We start from the raw sequence: 23975 nt of genomic DNA, 5'->3' as shown, positions 1-23975 counted from the left end.
TTACTCACTGCCAATTTGCAGAACTTCACCCAAGAAGGTAAACAAAAGATGTAATGCACCTTTTGTAAGTTTGAGTGAACACCAAATAGAAGAAACACCTGCAGATAAGAACCTAGGTTGCTATTATTTGTGGGCAGGGGGCTGGACATACCATGGACCTGTATAATAATGCAGAAATGAGAATGTGAGAACATCCTAGGACCATCGTTAAAAATGGAGAAGAACAGTGAAGGAACCTTGGTTCTTGTGCTGCTGACATTAATAGAAGGTATGCTCTATTACAACTAATACTAAACTAAAAGGAAAGTGAAAGTGTGTCATTTATAGTAAATAACACTTGTTTCTTCTTCAGTGTTTCTCTCTGGTGCTGTGGAGGTCCAGCCTTCCATCAGTCCTGCTGTAGCTGGGGGTCCATTGACTCTGTCTCTATCTCCTTCAACAACACTGAATAGCGGAAGCTGGGCGGTGGGTGCGTCTCTCATCCTCACCTGGGTTGGGGAGCAGCAGGCAGTCTTCCCCACTTACATTGGCAGAGCGTCAGTCAATGTTTCCACTGGAGCTCTCACTTTGAACCCCATCACCTTGGTCGACTCAGGAGTCTACATCGTGCAGAGCAATGACCCCCAGTTTACAGCCAACACTTCCATCGCTGTTGTTGGTGAGACTTCATTTAAAAGCATGTCATGAGTCAAATGTAATCCCTGATTTTTAAAATGGTATTTGTGCACTTGTTGCACCATAGCGTGTATACATTTTATTAATAGCAGTGTTGCAATGAATGATGGAATGAATGCTTCTGAGAATGAATGGTTTCCTGATCCTGGTTTCACTGGGTTAGTGTTCTGCTGTTTGTATTGTTGAGTAAATACAGTGAGTTCAGTATTGGGACATAGAGGGCAGATCCATATAATGGAAAGTGGGTGCAGTGATCCTTCTCGTGCTGCCCTCAAACATTTTAAATTCCCAGAACTTATCACAACTGGACCTCCTGGCATGTTTTTATTCTCTGTTCAACACTTTCATTATGACAGGTATAAACCTCCAGATGCTTCCTGTTAAAACCTCACACCACCCCATATAAACATTCCCAGCTCTGCCAGTGTATGGTCAAGTTATCTAAATATAAAATATAAATAGTTTGTAGGGGACTGCCTGCTGTGAAATGTATAGTCAACGAGGTAATTAGTTGTTGGGTTACACATAAAATCAACACTATAAAACCAAATTTGATATTAAAAGTCATTTAAAATTTAAAACCAAACTAATGGAAGCATGAAAATAAATTGTTTTGAGTATAATCTAAGTTACATAGTTAAAGAGATTCTCGAAACTGTTTGCAATGCGGAAGAACAAGGAGAAACGCAAACATGGCGACTACAGTAAGATGTGCTGAGGAGTTGTTTACAATACCCCTATTCCTGGTTCCTGTTTTGATGATACTTGAAGATACCAAAACAATATTCATACGGGACTTCAAATACTTTGTGTCTATGTCTCATGATTTTTCAATTGGCAAACAGCAAACATGAGCAACTTGCTGCTTACTGTCACATCCTGCTGGTCTTTTGGGTTTGCAGCTCACATGACCGTGTCCTCTACTGGTATCCATCTGTATCTGTCGCTAATAGCAGCCATCTCAATCTTCTCTTTTTCTTTTACAGGCCACATTTTTTTTCAGTAACAAAGTCTATTTCTGCTTCATCAACAGCTCCCAACATCTTTTTGTCATTTTAAAAAAATCCTTATTTTTATTTTTACATGACTAAAGTAATAATTTTTATATAATAATAAGATTTCGTACATTATTACACTAGATTACAAGTTCAATGTGCCACTTGTCAAAAAGGAAAGTCTAAAATACCGTACTAATATACCCTCTTCATGTTTAGTAAATTGTTTTTTGTTTTGGAATTTGGCCTCTATTTAAGAGTTAGTGTGGTAAACATGGGTAGATAGATGGGTATGACGCAGCCAAGGTCCTCTGGTCTGGAGTCAGTGAAGTCAACATTACAGTTCAGAGTATGTGCCTTGAACATTAGGTTACCGCAGTACTCCATCCATCCATTGTCTTATCCAGTTTTCCTGTTATGGGTCGTAGGGGTGCTAGAGCCAATCCAGGCTGTCACTGGGATGGGATGCAGGACACACCCTGGACAGGCTGCCAGTGTATCAAAGGGCTGACATAGACACAAACATTTACACTCACGCCTCTGGGCAATTTAGACGGTGGGAAAAAAAACTCACACAAGCACAGGGAGAACAGGCAAAATCCACATGGTGGAGTTGAACCCGGGTCCTTCCAGCTTTTCTAGTTTTATTTATACAGCAATTTTCATATAAACTACACATCTGCATGAAAGCAGTTGACCAGCATTGTAAGATTAGATCTACAAACCACAGAGTTGCTGGTTTGACTCCTGGTTCCCGCCAATTCGGGGCCACATGTTCAAGAAACTGAACCCTGAACCCTTGGAGCGTTAGCTGGAGCTTCCTGTTCTCAAGAATTAACCAGAAAAGGATTAATAAAGTATCAATTATAATTATTATTTCATAAAACATTTACTGTAGTGGAAGGTGGTACCAAAATAAGCCCTGTTGTACAGTATCCACTTTATTCCTACATCTGTTCCTTCTAATGCAGTTTAATCAAACTTGCACCAAGGTCAGTCAGTGGTGGTTGTGTATTGACATTATAACATAATGAGCTTAACAATAAATACACTGACAATCCCACCAAAAACTTAATATGAATATGTATATATATAATTATTGCAGTGTGGTGGTGGTGTACAGGTGTTCTTTTTACCTGGATTCTGTGTCTCTATTTGTTGTTGACACACATTGATCCTAATCTCATCTTTTTCCGCAGAACCCGTTTCAAATGTGACACTATCGGTGAATCAGACCAACCTGGTGGAGTTCAGCAGCTCAGCAGTCGTAACGTGCTCTGTCTCCTCTGGATCCTCACTCTCTTTCCTCTGGCTGAACGGCAGCTCTGAGGTTACAGCCAGTGACAGAGTTCAACTCACTGATGGAAACGCCACTCTCACAATACTCAATGTAACCCGCTATGATCAGGGGCCGTTTACATGTTACGTGTTCAATTCTGTCAGTAATGGCAGCAACACAGTAAACTTTACCGTCTTCTGTGAGTAGCACAATGTTAATTTAATTATAAAGAGCTATAATTGTTCTTTGTTACATCAGTTCCACTGACACAGCTTCTTCTCTTCTGTTTCTTTCTCTCTCTCTAAGATGGTCCAGATAACATGGCTCTCACAATTAACGGGCAGAGCATGACTTCTTTTTTAGTTGGCTCCAACCTAACCTTGCTCTGTTCAGCACAGTCCAGTCCCCCAGCCCAGCTTCAGTGGGCTTTCAGAGGGCAGAATGTGAACACTACAGGTCCGATGTTGTATCTGTACAACGCTACAGAGAATCAAAGTGGTCCATACTCCTGTCTGGCCTTCAACAATGCCACCACTGTAAACACCACTATCACCACGCAAATCACAATAGCAAGTGAGTTAGTGCAGTGATTTCAATCTCCACATTTATCCATCTGCAGCCAACTTCATTCTTTCTATTGGTTTGTCTCCACAGACTCATCAGGATCTCAACAACAGGAAGCCAATGTGTGGCTCCTTCCTCTGCTGTTATTGGCTGCATTACTGTTGTCATTGCCAGGAAAGATATAAAATGACTACTTTATCATATTTGTCCATCATCTATACTCTTCAATATATATATATATATATATATAAACATAATAAATCATGAACTGACATTAAATATACCATAGTTATTCTAATGTGTTCTCTAAGAAACTATTTTCTTGGTTAGTTACCTGCATAGCTCATTTGTTTTGCTAAATACATTTAAGGGAAAATGAAAGCATGAGTCTAAATATACTGATATTCAGACTTATTTAAAATATGGAAGAAAGAAAACACATTTTTTCACAGACTTTGTGCAAAAAGAAAGTTCTCATGGTAAACATGGTAAAGAGGTACATACTAAGATAAACACAAACAACACATGCACACAAACATAATTTTGTGTTAGCTGCAAATTTAAAGCAGTTATATATTACAAGCATTACTTTTTGACAAGTAAATGAAATGCACCTAGATAACAATATTATATTATAATCTAAACTCTTTGCACAGCCTCTGTATCATTAAATTAACTTAATTTACTTTGTATCCCTTTAAATGAGTTACGTTGTTCAGTATATGACTGAAAATACATGATTTAATTCTCCAAAGCAGTATAACATTACCATATCCCAAAGAGCTTTCCAGCTATTTGGCACATTTAAAGATTTTAATTCTGAAATCAACAAAAACCTCCATATCACCTGCGTTCAATAACAATTATGATATTTACTCTGTGGATCTATTATAGATACAGTAAACAGAGAGAGGAAGAAAAAGACAAGTCATATAGCTATTTTTAAATGAGTTATGCTATATGCTATAAATATTACTTAAATCAATTACTTTTTACTCCATTAAATTATATTATAACACTAGAAATAGCGTTAGTTCATGGTACATTTAATTGCATTATTTATTTGCAATGCGTGATTCTGCAAAATGGGTTTTGCTTGTATTACATTTATGATTCATGCAGCACAATGAAAAAGATAACCTATCCCTTCACGCTGTTGCTTAAAAGTTGAGATTTACAGTAAATGGACACTCCTTGGTCTGTACCTGTAGAACGTCTACAAGGACCAGGGCAAAACAAGGTGTGGTCAGGACAGGCTATGTAAGGTGGTTTGTTGAAGGTAGACAATGAATAAGCATTTACATCAAGAGAACAGTCAGCTGGGGTGATGCAGAGCAAATATTTGCTGATCAGAAGGTGGTTGTGACCTTACAGTAGTGCCTGATTTGAATTTACCACAGTGAGTCAAGTGGGAGCAGCTTATTTAGATCCAACCAAAAAGAAACTTAAGAGCTAAATGGCGTCTCCAAGGGTTTTTATTCTAATCCTGGCCACAATTATCTTTGAAATAGGTAAGTTTAAATAATTCTGTCTAATTCATTTACTATATTGATTCTCAGCTCACTGAGTTTTCACTCAGTTTCTCTTTTACTAATTTTTCAGGAAAATTTGTACATATGAATAACTACAGAATATTTCTTTGGGGACAAATCTGTTTTTTCTTCCCTTTCTAGGTCCCGTATGCAGCCAGACTACCAGTTCATTGATATATGCCTCTGAGAACCCCATTCCCGTGGGCAGCAATGTCACATTTTTTAGCAGTAAAAGCGTCACTCAAGGTGCATGGCTGTTCAACAACAGTCTCATTGTAATAATCATTCCAGGAAACAGCATCATACCCAGCATTTGGAGTAGCAGGGTTACATTTGATTCAAACACCTCGTCATTGTCTATAAGGTCACTAACTCTGAGCGACTCTGGATTGTACACGTTGGAAGCAATTAATTTGTTCAGTGCTCAGTTGACACTGTCAGTCCAAGGTAAGGATCATTTTGTCATTTTTCGTCTTTAAAAGTTTCCACACATACATCTTCACATTCTACAAATGCACGTTAAAATCAGTCTACATACAAATGAACACTTGTTTACTACTTACCCACTGTCACACAAATTTATTAAAGTTTAAATCAGCTATTTTGCTTTAAACACAAAGAACGAGTGATGCAAATATCACCTTCTTAGAAGGTGTTTTGTCATGTACCAGCAAACTGAGCATTCAGGTTTTATATTGTTGATGGCACTAGATTAAGTAAGTTATTACAATTTATCTATGGGGACATGTCAATATCTGTAGATAGTTTAATGTCATCTATCTATCTATCAAGCAAGTTGTTGAGACATTTCAGCTTGGACTGTAGTTGTAGACAGATCGTCTGGCAGACTAACACTCATCACTCATAATTTCTACGTTACTTGAAAGGTTAAAACAAATTTTGGCTCAAATCAGGTCTCAGTTGATGTCACAGGAGCTTTGTTTCCAGCTCTGCTGACCTTTAGAGAGAGCGCATGTCTATTCATGTTCAGTCCAATCCCACATTTCAACAGAACATTAAATTGTAAGTCGTGTTTTTCTCTCTGCAGTGCCTATTTCAAATGTGACACTGATGGCAAAAGCAACCAACCTGGTTGAGTTCAATGACACAGCAGTTTTCACGTGCTTGTCGAATGGCTCGGTGCCATCTTATGTGTGGTTGAATGGCAGCTCTCAGGTCACAGCTGGAGGGAATGTATATCTCAGCAATGGAAACACCACTTTAACCATAGTCAACGTGACCCGCTATGATGAGGGGCCTTTTACCTGTAATGTGTCCAATGGCGTCAGTTATGAAGTCAGTCCTTCTGTACTTCTGAACATCAGCTGTGAGTTTTTAAGAAAAAATATCAGCCTTTAAATGTATTTGTATGTATTTAAAAACTCCAAAAGACTTCAACTGTTTCCCTTTTGTGTCATCAGATGGCCCAAGCAACACAATGATAGATATCAAGCCCACATCATTGAATCACGCCTACAGGACAGGGTCTAATATCACGTTGAACTGCTCGGCAGAGTCCAGCCCTCCTGCAACGATCATGTGGATGATTAATAATGTGTATCTCAATCAGTCTGGACCACAACTTCAACTACTTGATGTGGCACCGAACAATTCAGGAAACTACACGTGCCTATTTTACAACAGTGTTACATTAAGGTTCAGCAGTGCAAGTGAGATAGTCTGGATTGTGGGTAAGCTGAGATTTGCAGTAATGTGGAGAGTAGTATTCTTTATTGTGTGTTTATTTTAACTAGTTCAACATTGTAGGGGAACAGCCAACACATATGTATAAATTACTCACTTCATTTCTTCTTTTTCAGATCCGCTGGCAGCAATTGTGGTGAATCAAATCGGTGGACCAGCAATACTTAATAAGTCATTCACTCTAAATTGTAACGTGAGTGGAACTGTTGACAGCATCCAGTGGTGGAGAAATGGTCTGCTTATGTCCTCTAACAGTACGACAATCTTGTCTAAAAACACACTGATTCTCAACCCAGTCCAACTGTCAGATAGCGGCAATTATACGTGTCAGGCGATTAATGCTGTGAGCATGGTGACCAGCAGCCCCTACACAGTTCAAGTAAACTGTAAGTATTTTATTTAATTAACTACTGAAACAATATGACCATCAGCTTGTTGGTGTCACATTATTCAAATGGCTCGACAGTCATTTGAATGTGTTGTCTTTGAGGGTGCTTTAAAGTAATATCTATATCTTTAGATGGACCAGAGATGGCAACCATCATGGGACCAAATGCAGCAACCACAGGAGACAACATCAACCTCACGTGCTACGCATCATCTTACCCTTCCAGCATCTACACGTGGTACTTTAATGGTTCTGTAGTGGCTAACACCCCTTTGTATGTCACACCTCCTCTTACCACCAACATGACTGGGATTTACACGTGCGTGGCCTACAATAACATCACCGGCCTAAATAGTACTGCAAACCAGATGCTTACTGTTGTTGGTAAGACAGGGATGGTTATTTTAATGTCTCTGTAATGATGTTTGTCTACTACTTGTCTACTACGTTGGCACTGGATGGAGTTTAATAACACAGATTTCTGCTTTTTTTTTAGGCAGAATAACAGATGTAGAAGTAATTCCACTGGATATGTCAGCCATTGAAGGTTTTCCATATAACTTAAAATGCAGTGTGACTGGACCTGTTGACCGTGTTTACTGGTTGTTGAATAATCAGTCACTGCTTGCCGACAACTCAACTGGCTTTGTAATGAACAAAACCATATTCTTCACCCCACTGGAGCGAAATGATACAGGAAGTTACCAGTGTATGGCTATGAATGCTGCTGAAAATGTGACTAGCCCTCCTTACATGTTGGTTGTGAACTGTGAGTATAACATTGACAAGATTTGTGCTACTGTAAATGAGACATAATGATACCGATTTATAAAATATTGTGGTGTACTATAGTGTTTAATACCAATAAGTAACATTTATTGTTGCTGAGGTACCATGAAACCATAAAAGCCTCCAATCTCCTTTTGCTCATGCAGTTGGACCAGAGACGCCCATCACCGAAGGGCCAGAGCTGGCTGAGACAGGAAAACCAGCCATCTTCAATTGCTCCGCCTTGTCAGTGCCTCCCAGTGAGATCAGCTGGTGGTTCAATGACACCCTGATAACCAACACTTCAATGTTTATGATCAACGAGTTGTCTTTAAACATGACCGGAAATTATACCTGTATGGCCTACAATACCGTGACGGGTATCAACAGCACGAACACAGTGATGCTCACAGTCATTGGTAAGAAAACACTTGATCATAATCAAATGTGTGTCTGCCATGTTCATGTTGAGCTGATCAAATGTTGATTTACATTCCATTATGTTTTACATTATCTATTAGGATACAGCACAATCACTTTGACTATGACTTACCTTCTTAACTAACTATAATCTTTCTCAACAGAGGCCTTGATATCAGCGACGATCAAAACCCACACAGTTCCTTTAAGCTCTAGTAACTTCACTCTCATCTGTGAAGTTACTGGGTTCGATTACACAATCCAGTGGCTGAAGGACAACCAGACCCTCAACACGACCACCTCAGCCAATAACACGCATTATTACATTGAAGACAATAAGCTGCATTTCACTCCAGTGACAATTTCTGATGATGGGATGTATCAGTGTGTCGCTTCCAACACCTTGACGCAAGTGCAAAGTCCCCCCTACAACCTCCTGGTGAACTGTGAGTATTGCAGGAATTTTCATTTTTCATGAACTCATTCAGTTCATTTAAGCAGGTTTTTAAAAACGTTTTTCACATTTACATCATAATAAACTTCTTATGTCCTAATGTACTGCTACTTAAGTAGGATACTGGTACTTTTGGTAAATTATTGTAGTGTTTCTTCCACTATTGATAATTTATACTGTAGCAGTGATTACTATGCGTGAGCACGGGACAGAACAGAAATACTACGAACAGTTTTGCGAAGGTCCTCAAAGACTCCAACATAATATTAAAAATATTAAAATATAATAATCATAATTTTACAACTTTGTTTGCAGATGGCCCTCTGAATGTGACCATCGCTGGTCCAGATTCAGCAGCACTCGGCAGCATCGTGTCTCTGACCTGCTCTGCTGTTTCTATGCCAAACTGTGAATTCCAGTGGTACTTCGCTGGTTATTCAGTGGCTATGAAGATGGGCCCCGTTACGACGTTCTCTGTGCACAATAACAGTGAAGGAAACTACACATGCCAAGCACGGAACCCTGTGACCAACATCACACTATACAAGACCAAAGTCTTTACTGTCACTGGTGAGTAAGCTTTACATATTACCTCTCCATATTTTCTACATAGTCTCTACAGGATTTTTTTTGCCTGCCATTTTGTAAAATGTGATGATCTCACAGTTCAAATATGAGTGGAATATGACCCAAAGGGGTTAATTTCATTCAACAAATATGTTGACTTGAGAGTCAAATAATACACTTATGTAAGTCAATTTCTGAAAATGATTTCTGTCTCTCTCTCTGTCAGCCTCAAATCATGCCGCTGCTATCCACTTCCCAACCCACAGTGGTCTGATGTTGATGGGTGTATTTGCTTTGTCTCTCCTCATGCTGTTAAACTGAGTCCTTCATTTCACTGAAACCAAAAGTCTCCTTGCTCCCTCTACAATTTTAATTAAAATGACAGAGAAGGTATTGTATAGTTATGATGCAACATTCACAATGACAGTCGAAGAGCAAATTATCAAGTTATTTTGCAGCATCTGGTGTGGGGTTAGTATGTTCGGCGCCATCATTATTAGCAAGCTCGAGTGATTGTGTTGCAACAAAGCAAATATGTTCATTTAAAAAAAAACTTTTTTGGTACAAATTACTGATCTTTATTATAAATACCATCAGCTTTTTTCTAGTATGCATGATCAGATTAAAACTGTGAGAAATTGTATGTTTGATCACGCTTTGATTACCTGTATTTATTTATTGATCAATAAAAAATCCATGTGATTCATTTTGTGGAAACTTTATTGAGGAGTATACAAAAGGTTCTTTGTCCTGATGCAAAAAGTTACAGTCACCAGAAACTTAACTCAGTTATAAACACTGGTTTAATACAGTAGAGCGTGTATACAAAAACAAATATAACTAAGATCATTACAAAAACGCTGTTATATAGAAAAATATAATGCAGCCGATGTAAAGAATATATAGGGACGGCTTCTCAGTGTTGATCATATCGGGGTGGTGGGATGAGAAGATTTCTTGCACTTTTTCCTGTTCTTATTTTTTTTCTTGAGGCAGAACATTTTCCCTTGAACAGATCCAGGGCGATCAAGAAAATTTGTAAGGAAAAACAAGAACAGAAAAAAATCTGTAATCAACAACTTTGAAGAGTTTATTATCACCTTTTAGTTTCACAGGTCTCATAACAATAGCTTACTCACATTTCCGAGTGCAAGGGCAACGGCTATTTTCTTTTTCCTTTCCTGGTTGACCTAAGTACACAAGAACAGAATAATGGGTTATAATAATGTGCTGAGACTGTGCTTACACATAAACTGAGGAGATACTAACTACATGCATATGTTTTTACAGTTTACTCTAAGTATTAATTATTTCACCTTTACAGTCACACAGTCCTTTGTCTTGTCTCCGCATGTCGATTGAATTTGCAGCTGTCAGTTGCTTTCCAGCAGGAGTGGCTTAAACACAAAGGTGTAAATATGAAAAATAAATAAAAAGAAATATATATATATATATATATATAGGAAATAATAATAGAATAGAATTAAAACTCAACATCATTAATGAAAATGTGTTTTAAACATTATTCTTACATCAGAGAATGTTCTAGAAATACACTCTTTCTCAAAAAAAGTAAACGCACATTATTTAAACTTCTGAGTACACAATACCTTGGCTGTTATCGAGCATCATCAGCAGTACAAGCGCCACCAGCAAAAGCATCCTTGAGTCCATGCTGTAGGAAAAGTCAGTTCAATCTGTTATGTCAGGGAAAGAAGTCCTGTATGTGCACTAACTCCAGCTCCTCGTGAAAGCATTAAATTGTTTTGCTGCTGTTGTTTTAAAAAGGAGGTGTTGAGCTCTGAAATTACATCCGTGGCACATATACAGACTGCCAGTTACACGAACCATGATTTAGCCAATCAGCACCTTTACAGTGGGTGGAACAGGACACACAACCCTGCCAGCAAATCTGAATGATTTGAGTAATGGCTTGTTGTTTCAGGAAAATGGGAGCTCCTGTTCGGTTATTTTTTGAATAGAGAAGGGTGTCAAAAACACATTTTTAGTTTAAGCTTACCCTTACATATTCAGACTGTGATCGGACCCTTTGTGACATGTTTTAACTGTGGGAAAAAAAACTTCATAACAAAAACAGACACGATATAGATAAAATGACAATAAATTGCAATCATCATCTCTGCCAGAAACACTGCATTTGCAACTTCACTACATGTCACATTTAAGATCACGCTTGCTATTATTTAAGCAATGGCACAAATAAGTATGAAATACTGTATTTTATGTTACGGCTGTTGGAAGAGGTATCAGTCTTATACTGCTGTTGACGAGACTGGATGAAGGTGAAAGCAAAGACAGACTTGTTCACGCTCCTCATGTTTCAGAAATCCAGCTCTCTGCTCACAATCATGACTCAATCAAGAACAAAATCAGTCAACCAAAGGCAATGAATCTTATCTGGACATTATCCATGTATGTGTACTCTTGATGAACCTGGCCGTTATTAATCAGTCTTTGACATAAAATGTAGCACCACATCAGGGACAAATGAAATCTGTCACTATCAGTATCAGAGTGCAGATCTGATTAATCAACCAAGGAAAAAGGTGTATTTTTTTCCATGTTTAATGCATTCTTTCATCACTTACACAATCAGCCACCCAAAAGCATAATTCAAGTCCTGTAGCATCCTTATCAAAGAAACTCAGAGCATTTTAGTGTGAAATCAAGCTTTTTGGGTGGTCTGAGGGACCATCATGCTGCAGAGTAGAATGAACTTCAAGCACAAGCAACTGTAGATGTATCAACAGATTCATAACCTATTCAAACACACCCACGTTTACAAGCCTCTCATGTCAAACAATGTTGCTATTACAATGGGTGAAGCAAAAAGGACATTAACAAGATTACATGTGACGTGATAAAAATAAAGCAGACGTTCATTCAAATTAACATGTACAAAAAACATCAGAGTAAATAAAGCTACAGTCAAATAAACCATAGAACTCAACACCAAAATGACAAATTACAGGGATTTTCTAGTCATGGCAGTTCTTGTATTTTATTTTTGATTTTAACAAAAATATCAACTAGTTCCTGTTCTTGTAGCCTGTTCACATAGTGTATGTCACAGTGTTTTTTTCTTTTTGTGAAAGGTTGATGTGACCAAATTCACAGAACTTTAACTGAAGAGAGGAGCTCTGGAGCAAACACACCAATAAACAAAGGTTTAAATAAAGAGCAACAACTAATTATTTGACCTACAATATATGAAATGTTGCTGCATTTTTTTAACTGCTTTATTCATAACCACCGGGCGTCTGGATTTATTTACCGTTTGCTCCGGATATCATCTGTCATTTCATTGTCTTCACTGTTGAGTCAGTGGCTCTGATTTCTTTGCGTGACATATCATCTCTTTATTATACACAAACCTTGTATCATGTGGCAGAGAAATGAAATCATCCTTATATGGAAAAATACTTTTAGAACCGAAAACAAGTGGAACTTGGTGTTATCAGGAATTGAGGCAGTGACTTTTCTCTTTTTAGAACAGCACATTTAATTTTGGACTCTATCATACACACAAAAATCTTTATCCCATTTTGTCCAATTAACACTTGGTCACATTACCTGTGACAGTGGTCACCAACCCTGGTCATGGAGAGGACTGATATAAACAGTTTGTGCAGATGTTGCCCCTTAATAATTGACTCTAACCATAATTCAGGGTCTTAATAAGCTGAGTGTGATGGTCTCTGCAAACAGGGATGAGGACCACTGCCGTAGTGTAAATTCGTGCCCTGGTTGCTCAGTTCTCAGCTGGTTTATCTAACATGGACGTGAGATGAGCATGCAGTGGTTCACACACGGCCTGGTAGCCCTTAGGGGTCAGGTGAAGGTAGTCATACATATCCTGGTGGGAGATGGTACAATTGGAGTGAACAAAGCCTGGGTCCACATTCAGGAAAGAGGCATGGGCGAGGGATGACACAGCCTCCTGAACCAGTTTGTTCACTTCGGCATTTCGCTCTCTCAGGGGGTTTGGGTTTTTTCCTCTTGGCAGAAGGCCCTAGAAAACAGATGTATAAATGCAGTTGTTAGATGAAATGGAGATGGAACATTCCCTGACAGTTCTTTTGTAACTTTTGAAAAGGTACCATTAGAAACATGTTAGCTGCTGTGAAACAAATATTAGGCTGAATCACTTCTAAACTTCAACAAATATCAAATCCAAAGTCTTTACACATAAACTGTGTGCTTTTAAAAGACAGGATAGTCAGCTGCCCATAAAAAACACTGAAACTGTTTTCCTTGCTGTGATAATTACTGCAAGATCCATTACAGGAATACACTTATATACTTTCAGTATACAAGAAGACATGTGGGACACACTCTCTCAATAAATTATCTACAAAACATGACTACAAATTACTGCAACTAATGAGTATTTTTATTATTCATTAACTGATTAATATCAACAAAACATAAAAAAATTCTAAAAAATGTTCCTCATAACTCGCAGAGCATAACATGAAATTGCAAACAGCTTTTGTGCAATCAACCCAAAGATACCGGGTTTACTGTCATATTTAACAAAGAAACGCTCTAAATACTTTTAATGGTCTGTCTCTTTAACAGAAATATGGGCATATGGATAGTGGTTTAAGACAGGCATGAAAAAATGTGCACTTATCCTTAAAATAAATTAATACATTGTGCCCAAAGGTCTATTGTTGTTAGAAATCTAACATGAAACTAAAAGCACTCTTATCATGGCACAATTTGATGGTTGCATGAGCTTTGTTTGTCACAGATATGCAGGTGAGTAAATTAACACTTCCTTTAAAGAATATATCAACAAAAACCTACTAGTACAAGCGTGTGGGCATGGGGAAGCTTGTTCTTGATGACTTGGATAATGGCCATGATGCCTCCACAGATCTGTTCAGGAGTGTGTCCGTGATTGTTGGTGCCTACCCACAGGACTACAACCTACAACAACAAAAGAAAAGGGTTTACATAAGTAGACGTCACTGGTAGTTTATGGTCAATGTGCCTTGAAGTAGAATCACTGCACAAAGCTGAGCACAATGAGTCTACTGTTTGAATACACAAGCATGATCATGTTCTCCATTTGTGGTGGTATTTTGAACCTTTGGGCTGATGTTATCCAGCTCGCCATTTGTCAGTCTCCAAAGCACATGCTGTGTTGCATCACCACCCACCCCAAAATTCAGGGCATGGAGAGGAGAGAACAGCTGCCTCCATATCTGCAAATGGTAAAAAAAAAACATGTCCATATGTGCACATTTGAGCATACATGTTTAGAAGGACATACAAAAGTGTTGAAAACTTTCAAATATTGCACATAGAACACAAAAACATTTTTACCCCAAACTGATGCATGAGTTGAATAAGAGAATCTCCAACAAAAAGGACATCAGGTTCTTTGTCTTTGCTGTCCGACACAAAGCGGTTGTGCTACAAAAGGAAAAAGGAAAAGAAAATATCAAGTATCCCACTAGATACAGAATCGAAGACTCTTGTGAAACATGTAGGTATATAATAACACATCTTCAGTCTTTATACTATAAATTCACAAAACTAATCACTAGTGACATTGCAGACTGGAAAACACAGGACAATACGTGGCTGCTCTCAGGCTGCTGCTATTTAAAAGCCAAGAAGCAAAACTCATGATATTAGTAGTAATAATGTTATTTAACACACCAGAGACATCCATCGTCCATCTCCCTGGGTGTCTTCACAGGGAGTGGGTGTGGCGGCTGGATTTGGATCTTCAGCACTCATAACTTGACTGTATGTGTTGAATAGCAGTCACGTAGGTTTTTTATACTTTTAAAAAATAAATCAAATCGCTAAATCGGTAGCCTGTATAGCTGTAACTGCTAGCTAAATCTGTGGTGTGTGGTAGAATTAGCCGCAGCAGCTAGCCTACTAGCTGCACCACAGGACAGATGTAGTTAGCGGAGAGATAACGGTCATACACTAGTAGCACTGATTCGTATTAACATTAATTCATGCAAAATTGCACTGTGCATAAAGGAGAAGTCACAGTTTTATATAACGTTTACATTTAGAGATGATAATATACACAGGCTACCATAAAATCAAAATATCGTCATCTCCCATTTCAGTTTCAGGAAGTACAGTTTCCCCCACAGCTGCATGTACCATTATCCTTCATGAGCAAAAACACATATTACCATATATTTTAGTATTGCTAATCAGTGTATTGTTAATATATGTTTTTGGATAAAATACTAAATATAGAGTAAGAGAAAATGTTAAAGGAAGCACGATTCAAGTGAAGCAGAATATAAACCATGAGACGGTTTTACCTCCTCGTCTGTGTAAGTGGATTCGCCCTCATCGTTAGTGGTCATGGGAGTTAGTGCTGCGCAGAGACGCATCTGCGCAGGTGTTGCCAAATTGGATTGTTTTCCGTCTTTAATTGAACGCGTTGTTAGAATACATTATTTATATACCTTTAAAATGTACATTCTAGATTTATTCAAACTGTAAGAGATAGGAATATAATCCATACATAAGGAGACATCTGAATCTTCAGTTGTGGCAAAAATCTGTAACAAATCAATCAAACATAGAAACAAATTATTGTATGATGCATCCCAGGGGGTTCTCAAACCCAGAGAGAGGCATCTCTTCCAGTATGAAACCCATCCCTCATTTTCTAATAGCCTCTTTTTAAAAACAAACATTAATAGGTTTATTAAGAACAGTGAAACCTCTTTTTAGCGTGTGTCCTAAATAAATGTTGAACGTTACCACAGTTGGTTCTGATTAGGCCAAGTGGAAACACCGTCTGCGGCTTGTTGCCGAGCAACGACGGATTAAAAAACGTCCGTGAACAACCTGGGTAAGCAGTTCTGTTAATTAATTAATTTAGTTTGTATAAAAAGTTTCACTGATTTAGATTCAGTTCTATCCCATATCATGTTTATAAAATGACTACGGTTTAGCTGAAGTTGAATATTGTAGCTTCATACACGTGTTCCTGAAGTTACTGTAACTGCCATTATCATATGTTTGCTAGCTAACTAGCTAGCATTTAGCTAGGCTACATTACCTGTGGTAGCTAGTTACATCTCAAATCTCTTAATTGTCTTTTTAAAAGTTAACACACTTTAAACTGTGTGACTAAAACCTGCGTCAGAGGGGTCAGAGCACAGTGAAATACAGTATCATTGCTCAAGATACATATTTAATATAATACTTTTTTAATCTGTATTTTTTTATTGCTCAATCAGTCATCCACGTTATTATAGAAGGCCAACCAGTACTATTAATGTTAAGATTCAGAGAAAAATCTTGTTTGGTGTAGGTTTTGTTGCATAGAGCAGCATGTAATTAAAATCTATTCTATTTAAATGCACATTAAATGATTGGTTTTCAGTCAGATTATCTTCAATATGAGGATCCTCAGTTGAAGTATTTATGTGAAGAAAACACAAACAGTGTAATTTCTAATGTAAACTGATTATTGCTGTATATGTCAGCAGGCATTTCACTGTCTTGGATTTGGCTACTGTAGTTAAAACATTAGTAATTTGGTTGATAATCTTGTAGAAGAGTTAAGCAAAAACATAATGCAAGTTTTCTTCTCTCTGTTTTTATCTACACTCTATTCATCTATGAATTTCTAACTGCAGTTATCATTCTACAGAATTGGGTGCAGCATGAGCCACATGACGGACAGGGCTTTATCAGACAAAGATAAGATCTTAGATGTTTTCAACAAGCATTCGGAAACGTCACAGAAATACTGCTGCTCTGTGAGCAGCATTTCTGCAGAGTGCAAATGTTTTAAACATAACAACTATACACATGGACATTACAAAATGAAACGACTGAAGAGCCGCAAAGAGAGGAGTCAGATGAGAGGTGGTGGGAGGGAGGCCAAACAGCATCACCACCATTACCAACACCACAGCAGCTGTTATTGTACTTTAAGGAGAGACACATCATTTCCAAATGTCATTCCTGCTACGCAGGAACCAAGCATCATCACAGACAACCGCCTGATAGGACACCATGGCCTGTTTAACCACGAGGTGAAGTCTATTGACATTGAACGCTTGTTAAGTGAGCAAAAGAAACAAGAGAGAATTGAAAAGCAAGTGCCAGAAAAGAACCATGTATTTTCACATCCTTCTTTGACATGTCACAATCCTTCTCCGGTCTCCAGTAATGATTTGTCAGGTGCTGATATTAATGTGCCGTTTGTAAAGAAAGCAGACCCTGCTACAAACGCCCACAATTGCTGGGAAAAAGAGAAGAAAATCAGTGAAGGGTCAGACAAGTCAGATGGATCAGATGTTACACCAGGCCAAAGACCACAGCAAGAACTCAATCTTTCATCTGAAGGCTGTAAAAGCATCTTTTCATCTAAACACAGCTCTCTTGATGTAGTAGTAAGTAAGAGAAAGAGCAAGAAGACCCACTCTGTCATGTCTAAAGGGAACAGAAAGTCAGAGTCATCTTCCACTGGGGACAGAGACAATCTGAAGACAATAAAGAGGAAGTTAAACACACAAGTTACTTCTACTGCTGAACACACTCCAAAGAACCAAAAGCCTCCCATCCAGCAGACACAAGCTCAGTGTCTTAGCCCAAGCCAACTTAACTTCTCGAGCTCGTCCATTACTGAAAACTCTGAAATACAGAACAGAAGACAAGATCCCAGCCGTGTATGTGAGTCTGTCTGTGAAGTGGCAGCACGTTTGTGTGACTGTCTGCACTTCCCATTTCTGAGAAGGAGAAACTTAGTGACAGAAAGCAGGGACGTGCTGTTGAGAGCTTTGCAGGAGAGGCATGGCCCACGACTTCAGGAGAACCTCCTCAAGCTGCAGCGACACCTTAGCTTAGATGGCGATCTTACGACTATGAAAGACGAAGATGTGCACTTTCCTGCAGGTAGGGACTAAATTACCAGACAGATTCTGGTAAAAAAGAAATTAATGATATTTTTGTTTTCAGGCATGTGTTTTGCATCCTTCTGAATATTTAAGACACACTTAAAAATATAGAGCTATCCTTAACTTACATTTTAAAAAAGTAGTAGTAAGTTCTGTACATGTTATGGTTTCTGGGTCATTTACAACTTTGTTGCCTTCTTGTCAGATGTTCCAGCATATCGAGCTGACACTGCCATTCATCTAGGTTTTGACACCCACAGAACAACATCTTTAAAAATGTCCGGAATTAGGAATTTTAACTGGCCCAGTCTGCATCCGCACAGGAGCTGGGAAAGTGTAAGACATAATGCTTACAATTTATCTCTCTTATTTGAGTAAATTTCACATAACACAGATAACATACGACTTTCCTACCCTGAACTAAAATGCTTTCTGGTTTTTCATGTAAAGACTGCTGAATGGTTAACAGACCCCACTGATACTTCTGCCAGCCTTTTGGATGGTGTCCTCAGACCTAGTTGCTCTCCTCAGTTCTGCATGGAAACGGATCCTCCTGAAGCCTCAGCAAGCGACCATTTGTTCTCACCTTCTGCTACCTCATGCTGGGCAGGAAAAACCTCCGCATCTCAGCACTGGGAAGATAGTTGGATCAGGCCAAAGAGCAAGGAGTCATTCATGTTTGATTCCTTTGAAAACAGTTTCTTGAACCACAGCAGGTTAGTTAGAGAGAGTTGTGGGTCACAACATAGTGGCAGCAACAGCCACCCCTTCTTTTCTTACCCAGCACAGCAGCCAGATGGACATTCATCAGAGCCAGTGCGCTTTCCCCAGGAGCCAGACCAATTTGTAACTGACAGACATGCTTATGCTCCCATTTTCTCTGCCCAAATTCACCATCCTAACCAGAACAACTACTTTCAGACATCCAGCAGATTTAGTCAACCCTCAACTTGCCTTCCCCTCAGGTCCCACAACACTGATATGATGCTTTATCCCCCATCTCACATGCTCGACAGAGAGCCAGCACCTCCTTTTTCTAGTTTACCGAGTCCTGAGCACTGGTCCTTTCCTCCCATGAGACTGTATTAATGTAAGGTGAATGTCAGTGAACATTTCTATAGATAATTAAACAACAATGCTCTCTTAATTCATACCAACTTGTACTTCTTAAATAAAATCAGTAATAAATGTAATAGCAATAACACAGTCAATCACAACAGGTACCTCTCCTACAGTATTCTGTTGTCTCGTATATGAGATAAAAAGACTTGATTATGTGTTGTTTGCATATTTGAAGCATTTTTAATATGCAGTACTGTACAGAAACATTTCATTAACACAGAAACTGTATTAGGATATTTTTTACACAGCAAGAATGTTAGGCAAGGATGTGCTGCATGTAAGAGCTATTTGATTTGTGTGTTTGTGTATTACATCTAAATGCAAGACAGAAATATCATTTCAAGCATTGCTAAACATAAAAATAAACTTGCTCATTCAACCTTGTATAAATTATTATTACTCTTAGTCTTACAATGCATCACATTAGACATTATTTTCCGCAACTTTCTCCTCACAGCAGATAAGTTTATTAATTTACAATATCACAAATAACATTTTCTTCTAAGGCAACAAGTAATAGTTTTCATCAGAAATCTCATTGTCTTTACTTTCATCTGTAACACAACCTTCACTTTTGTCACTTTCTTCTGTTTTGACCCTGCTTCCTGTCCTCATCGCCCTACGTAGCTTATTCCAAAACAGGTCCTGGGCCGGTTCTGGGTCATCACAGTCTGATCCAGGCCACTGCAGATAAGTCTTTTTTAACATGACTTTCCTCATGCGATGATAGGACGACATCTGCCTCTCAGAGATTGGCTCCAGAAACACAAGAAGAAGAACATCTCTGTGCTCGTCGAAGAGTCTGTAGCTGGCAAGCTGGATTTCCAGAGAACACCATTCACTCTGTAAGAAATTCCTGCTCACCACACAAATAGTTTTACGGCTGCTATAAACAGCAGAGACGATGTTATCCACAATGTACCGACCCGGTTCAAAGTCCCTGTGATGTAGACAAAGTTTAAAAGATGATCCATTTCCTTCGAGGTTGGGCAGCAGCTGGTCCATAACCCACTGTTCATCAGAAGAATTATAGGAAATAAAAGCATCAAATTTGCAATTTTCCTCCTCCTCTTTAAGTCTGCGCCACTGTTCACCAAACCAAGAACGGAACACATAGTAACTGTACTTCATTTTCCAGTAGAGTTTGACATAAAGTATAGGAATGACTGTAAACAGGAAGATCACAGCGGCTGTGCTAAAGAACAGGGACTCTCCTAGATCTATGTAGCACACTTTGGTGTCAAAGTTGTAGAATTTGTAGTTTTCATCATTTTGGCATGACAGATTATAGAGGTAGACTACCTGGACATTTACGTTCTTTAGGGTCCAGTCTTGCAGACCTTGGTTCAAGCAGGTGCAGCTTAAAGGAATATTGCGTACGTCAAGGTACTGGAGTTTAGGTAGACTTTCTAGTGCATCTACGTTAATGCTCTGCATCACATTCCGGTTGAGTTGCAATGTGTGTAACCGTGTAAAATTCTCAAAAATCTCCTTTGAGAAGTTCTGAATGCCCATATTTTCTACAATTAGTTTGGTTACATTTCTTAGATTTTTAAAGACTCCTGGTTGTAGGTCTATGACCCCAACACAGCAGTTATCCAGTGTCAGGAAATGCAAACCTGTCAGATCATCGAAGGCATCAGGAGGAAGGTGATTGATGTAGTTGTTTGTAAGATACAGAGACTTCAGTGAGCGGAGGCCACGGAACAAAGTGCGGGGTAAAACAGTGAGGCCAAAGGGCCGCTGTGCATCCAGTTTCAGATCACTGAGTTTGCTGAGATTCACAAATGGTGGTGACTTGATATTTTCACTAAGGAAACGAATCTGATTACCTGCTAAATCCAACACTGTGAGTGTGTCTTGAAAGACATGAGAGAGGGAGGATTCAATTTGTTTGAGGTTGTTTCCGTCTAGATAGAATTTGGATAGGCGTTTTAGTCCATCGAGACCTGAGGGCTCAAAGTGAGTTATCTTATTGCCTCCAAGGTCCAGTGTTGTTAGTTTTGTGAGCCTGAGGAAGGTCCCATTGAAAATGACAGAAATTCGATTGTTGCGTAAGTTGAGGATTTTCAGGTTTACATTATCTTCAAAGGTGTCATTGAACAAATCAGTTAGGAGGTTATTGTCTAAACGGAGTGTCTCAAGCTTTTTTAGCCCTTTGAGAGCTTTACGGTGGAGAAAAGCAATTGTGTTTATGTTAAGTTTTAGCTCCGTTATATTTGGTGTATGATAGAAAGCATAAGAATTGACTGAGAGGATGCGGTTGTAACGATAGCTCATTTCTTTCAGTTTAAAGAAAGAAACCATATTTCTTGTTTTACAGCCTTGGAGGGAGGTGAGATGGTTATGCTCTGCATTGAAGCTTCTTATATTTGTCTGTCTGAGAAAATTAAGACACCTTGTGTTTTTCAGTTCATTGCGGGATAAATCCAGAGCTCCTGTAATATCAGGACATCTGAATAGTGTGTATTTTGTCAGATTCCTAATCCTGTTATTGCCCAGGTCCAAATTTTTAATCCTTTTCACTTTCGCTTTTAACATTGTGCAAAACTCTGCGAGCAGGTTGTCATCTTTAAGACCTGTGCCAGAGAAATCAACATGATTTGCATTGATGTTGCTGATGTTTAGAAACTCCGCTATCTTGACACCTGTTGAACGCAAGCGCAGATAGTTTGTTTGTCCCAAATCCACTCCTTCAAAAGCCATCGCGGGGAGCCTAGAATTGTACGACAAATCGAGGATTTGAATGAACCTGAGAAATGAAGGTTTACATCCTAATGTAAACAGATTATTTCTACATAGATATAAAATTGTAAGGGATTTGGGTAGTGACACATTTGAGTGGCTAAGAGAGGTCAAATTGTTGAAGCAAAGGTCTAGAGTCTTCAGGTTTCTTAGATGTGACACAGACTCAGCAATCTCTGAGAAATGACTCAGAAAATTTTGCCTCAGTAGTAAAGTCTCCAAATTAACAACAGAGAAGAAAATGTCCCTGTGGAGCTGCTTAATTGTGTTGTTGGTCAGGGAGAGAAAGGTGAGGTTGTGCAGGTCGTTAAACACAGAAGGGCTGAGTTTTGATATGTAGTTAAAGGACAAATTTAAAGACTTCAGCTGATACAACTTGTCGAAAGCATGCTCATTGATGTCCATCAAGTGGTTATGATCTATTTTGAGGTGCTGGAGATTCGGCAGATTAACAAAGCTGTTGTTGGGAATGTGACTCAGAGGATTAATGGAGATGGTGAGATTGATGGCAGAATGCGGCAGGTCATTTACAATAGCAGACATGTTGCTTTGCTTTCGATGGATGCAGGTAAAGCTTTTTCCTTTTGAGTATGCGTCTGCAATGCAGTTCTTAAAGCTGTAGCCACTGATGAGCTTAAAAGCACCAAGAACAACTGTAACCGACAACAGCTGAGTTAGACTTGCCATTTTGTCTTGCTGCACTTCAGTGAAACAGTTCTTTAAGTGTCTTTCGTGGTCTGGCTTGTGCCAAAATGGCCTCCGAGTTCCTCATCAGTTGAACATGGGGAAGGAATCTGAGAACAGAGAATAAGAGAAATAAGCTTTAACTTTATTAAGCATATCTCACCTCATGTTGTACTAAAGGGTTGAAAGTTGTATTTTCAGGTCGGGCTGAGAGTGAAGTTCTTGTCACCTGTCGTTTATGCAAATTTCCAAAAGCAGAACCTTTTCCACAATCCTACATACAACAACATACTGTACATGTCAATCCTTATTTCATACCTTACGGGACATGTGATGAATTGTAAATAAATGTACGTTTTTTTAGGTGGGTATTTAAATTATAAAGCTAACAGAAAGTTCAAAATGTACCTTTTTAAATCATTATAAGATATAAAAAAGGGGGAAATTCAAAGGGAAATTCAGGAAATTTTGGAAACGCAACAGCTAATAGTATCTGAGATTAAGATAAGTGCATTCTTTTTGGCATTGTATTTTCCTCCAATGTAACTCAAACTATCTTAGGCTAATGGTAATTTATCTTACCAGAACTCTCGTTCACAAGGTTTATATGATTATCAGAGGTCAAATGAACTGACCTAAGGTACGGTTGTGTTTATCAAGAAATTCAACCCTAAGCATTCTGTTCCTCATGCAACTTTTTCATATCCCATTTTGTGCTGCACTTACGTTCCTCATATTCCAGACATTTATTTTACTTGTTTGTAATTCAAACTATCAAACGAGCCATAAAAAGATTGACTAGGCTAAACAACAAGGAGTCCACTGATACAACAATACATTATTATGTGATTTATTGCAGCATTAACACAAACATGTGAAATGATTTTTGTGCCATGTCTGTTTTAAACATTCTCCTGTTAGTCGTCCTACATTTCAGTGACAAGTTGTTCTTGTATAATTGTAAGTTAACTTAAACTTATAGTTTTAAACTTGAGACAGTTTATCACTCTCTTATCTGATACCAAACAAAACCAGTCAATACCAGATACTGTAGATTATTAAATCTAAAGTTGCTATGGATGTCTTACCTGTTCACGCCATCTTGCCTCTTCTGAAAGTTTTGTTGTTCTGTGACGCCGTTGGATGTGCAGTAA

General features: G+C 38.5%; 5 protein-coding genes across 5 annotated transcripts; 3 read left to right on the top strand and 2 right to left on the bottom strand.

Annotated features, from left to right (window-relative positions):
• The first annotated feature begins 213 nt into the window (after positions 1-213).
• LOC113169070 (carcinoembryonic antigen-related cell adhesion molecule 6-like) lies at positions 214-3714 on the top strand. Its single transcript, XM_026370207.1, has 5 exons — positions 214-268; positions 353-658; positions 2870-3148; positions 3256-3522; positions 3604-3714. Exons 1-5 carry the CDS (start codon positions 214-216, stop codon positions 3696-3698), a joined length of 1002 nt encoding a protein of 333 aa, XP_026225992.1. The 3' UTR covers positions 3699-3714.
• Positions 3715-4800: 1086 nt separating this feature from the next.
• On the top strand, positions 4801-10024 carry LOC113170490 (carcinoembryonic antigen-related cell adhesion molecule 5-like). The gene is made up of 11 exons (XM_026372600.1): positions 4801-5024; positions 5187-5492; positions 6094-6372; positions 6467-6736; positions 6866-7135; positions 7270-7521; positions 7634-7906; positions 8073-8324; positions 8490-8771; positions 9095-9349; positions 9573-10024. The coding sequence occupies exons 1-11, from the start codon at positions 4970-4972 to the stop codon at positions 9665-9667; spliced, it is 2589 nt and encodes an 862-aa protein (XP_026228385.1). The 5' UTR covers positions 4801-4969; the 3' UTR covers positions 9668-10024.
• Positions 10025-11916: 1892 nt separating this feature from the next.
• Positions 11917-15457, bottom strand: pafah1b3. The gene is made up of 5 exons (XM_026371216.1): positions 15041-15457; positions 14702-14791; positions 14464-14580; positions 14180-14302; positions 11917-13379 (listed from the first exon to the last, which is right to left on the bottom strand). The coding sequence occupies exons 1-5, from the start codon at positions 15119-15121 to the stop codon at positions 13119-13121; spliced, it is 672 nt and encodes a 223-aa protein (XP_026227001.1). The 5' UTR covers positions 15122-15457; the 3' UTR covers positions 11917-13118.
• Positions 15458-15612: 155 nt separating this feature from the next.
• On the top strand, positions 15613-19771 carry si:dkey-250k15.4. Its single transcript, XM_026371215.1, has 4 exons — positions 15613-16211; positions 17019-18268; positions 18476-18606; positions 18721-19771. Exons 2-4 carry the CDS (start codon positions 17032-17034, stop codon positions 19357-19359), a joined length of 2007 nt encoding a protein of 668 aa, XP_026227000.1. The 5' UTR covers positions 15613-16211; positions 17019-17031; the 3' UTR covers positions 19360-19771.
• tlr21 (toll-like receptor 21) lies at positions 19385-23963 on the bottom strand. Its single transcript, XM_026371214.1, has 2 exons — positions 23910-23963; positions 19385-22931 (listed from the first exon to the last, which is right to left on the bottom strand). Exon 2 carries the CDS (start codon positions 22822-22824, stop codon positions 19894-19896), a length of 2931 nt encoding a protein of 976 aa, XP_026226999.1. The 5' UTR covers positions 22825-22931; positions 23910-23963; the 3' UTR covers positions 19385-19893.
• Positions 23964-23975: the final 12 nt, after the last annotated feature.

This window comes from Anabas testudineus, chromosome 16 (genome assembly GCF_900324465.2).
Source record: "Anabas testudineus chromosome 16, fAnaTes1.2, whole genome shotgun sequence".
Classification (NCBI taxonomy): Eukaryota; Metazoa; Chordata; class Actinopteri; order Anabantiformes; family Anabantidae; genus Anabas; species Anabas testudineus.
This window is presented reverse-complemented; position numbering and strand designations above follow the sequence as displayed.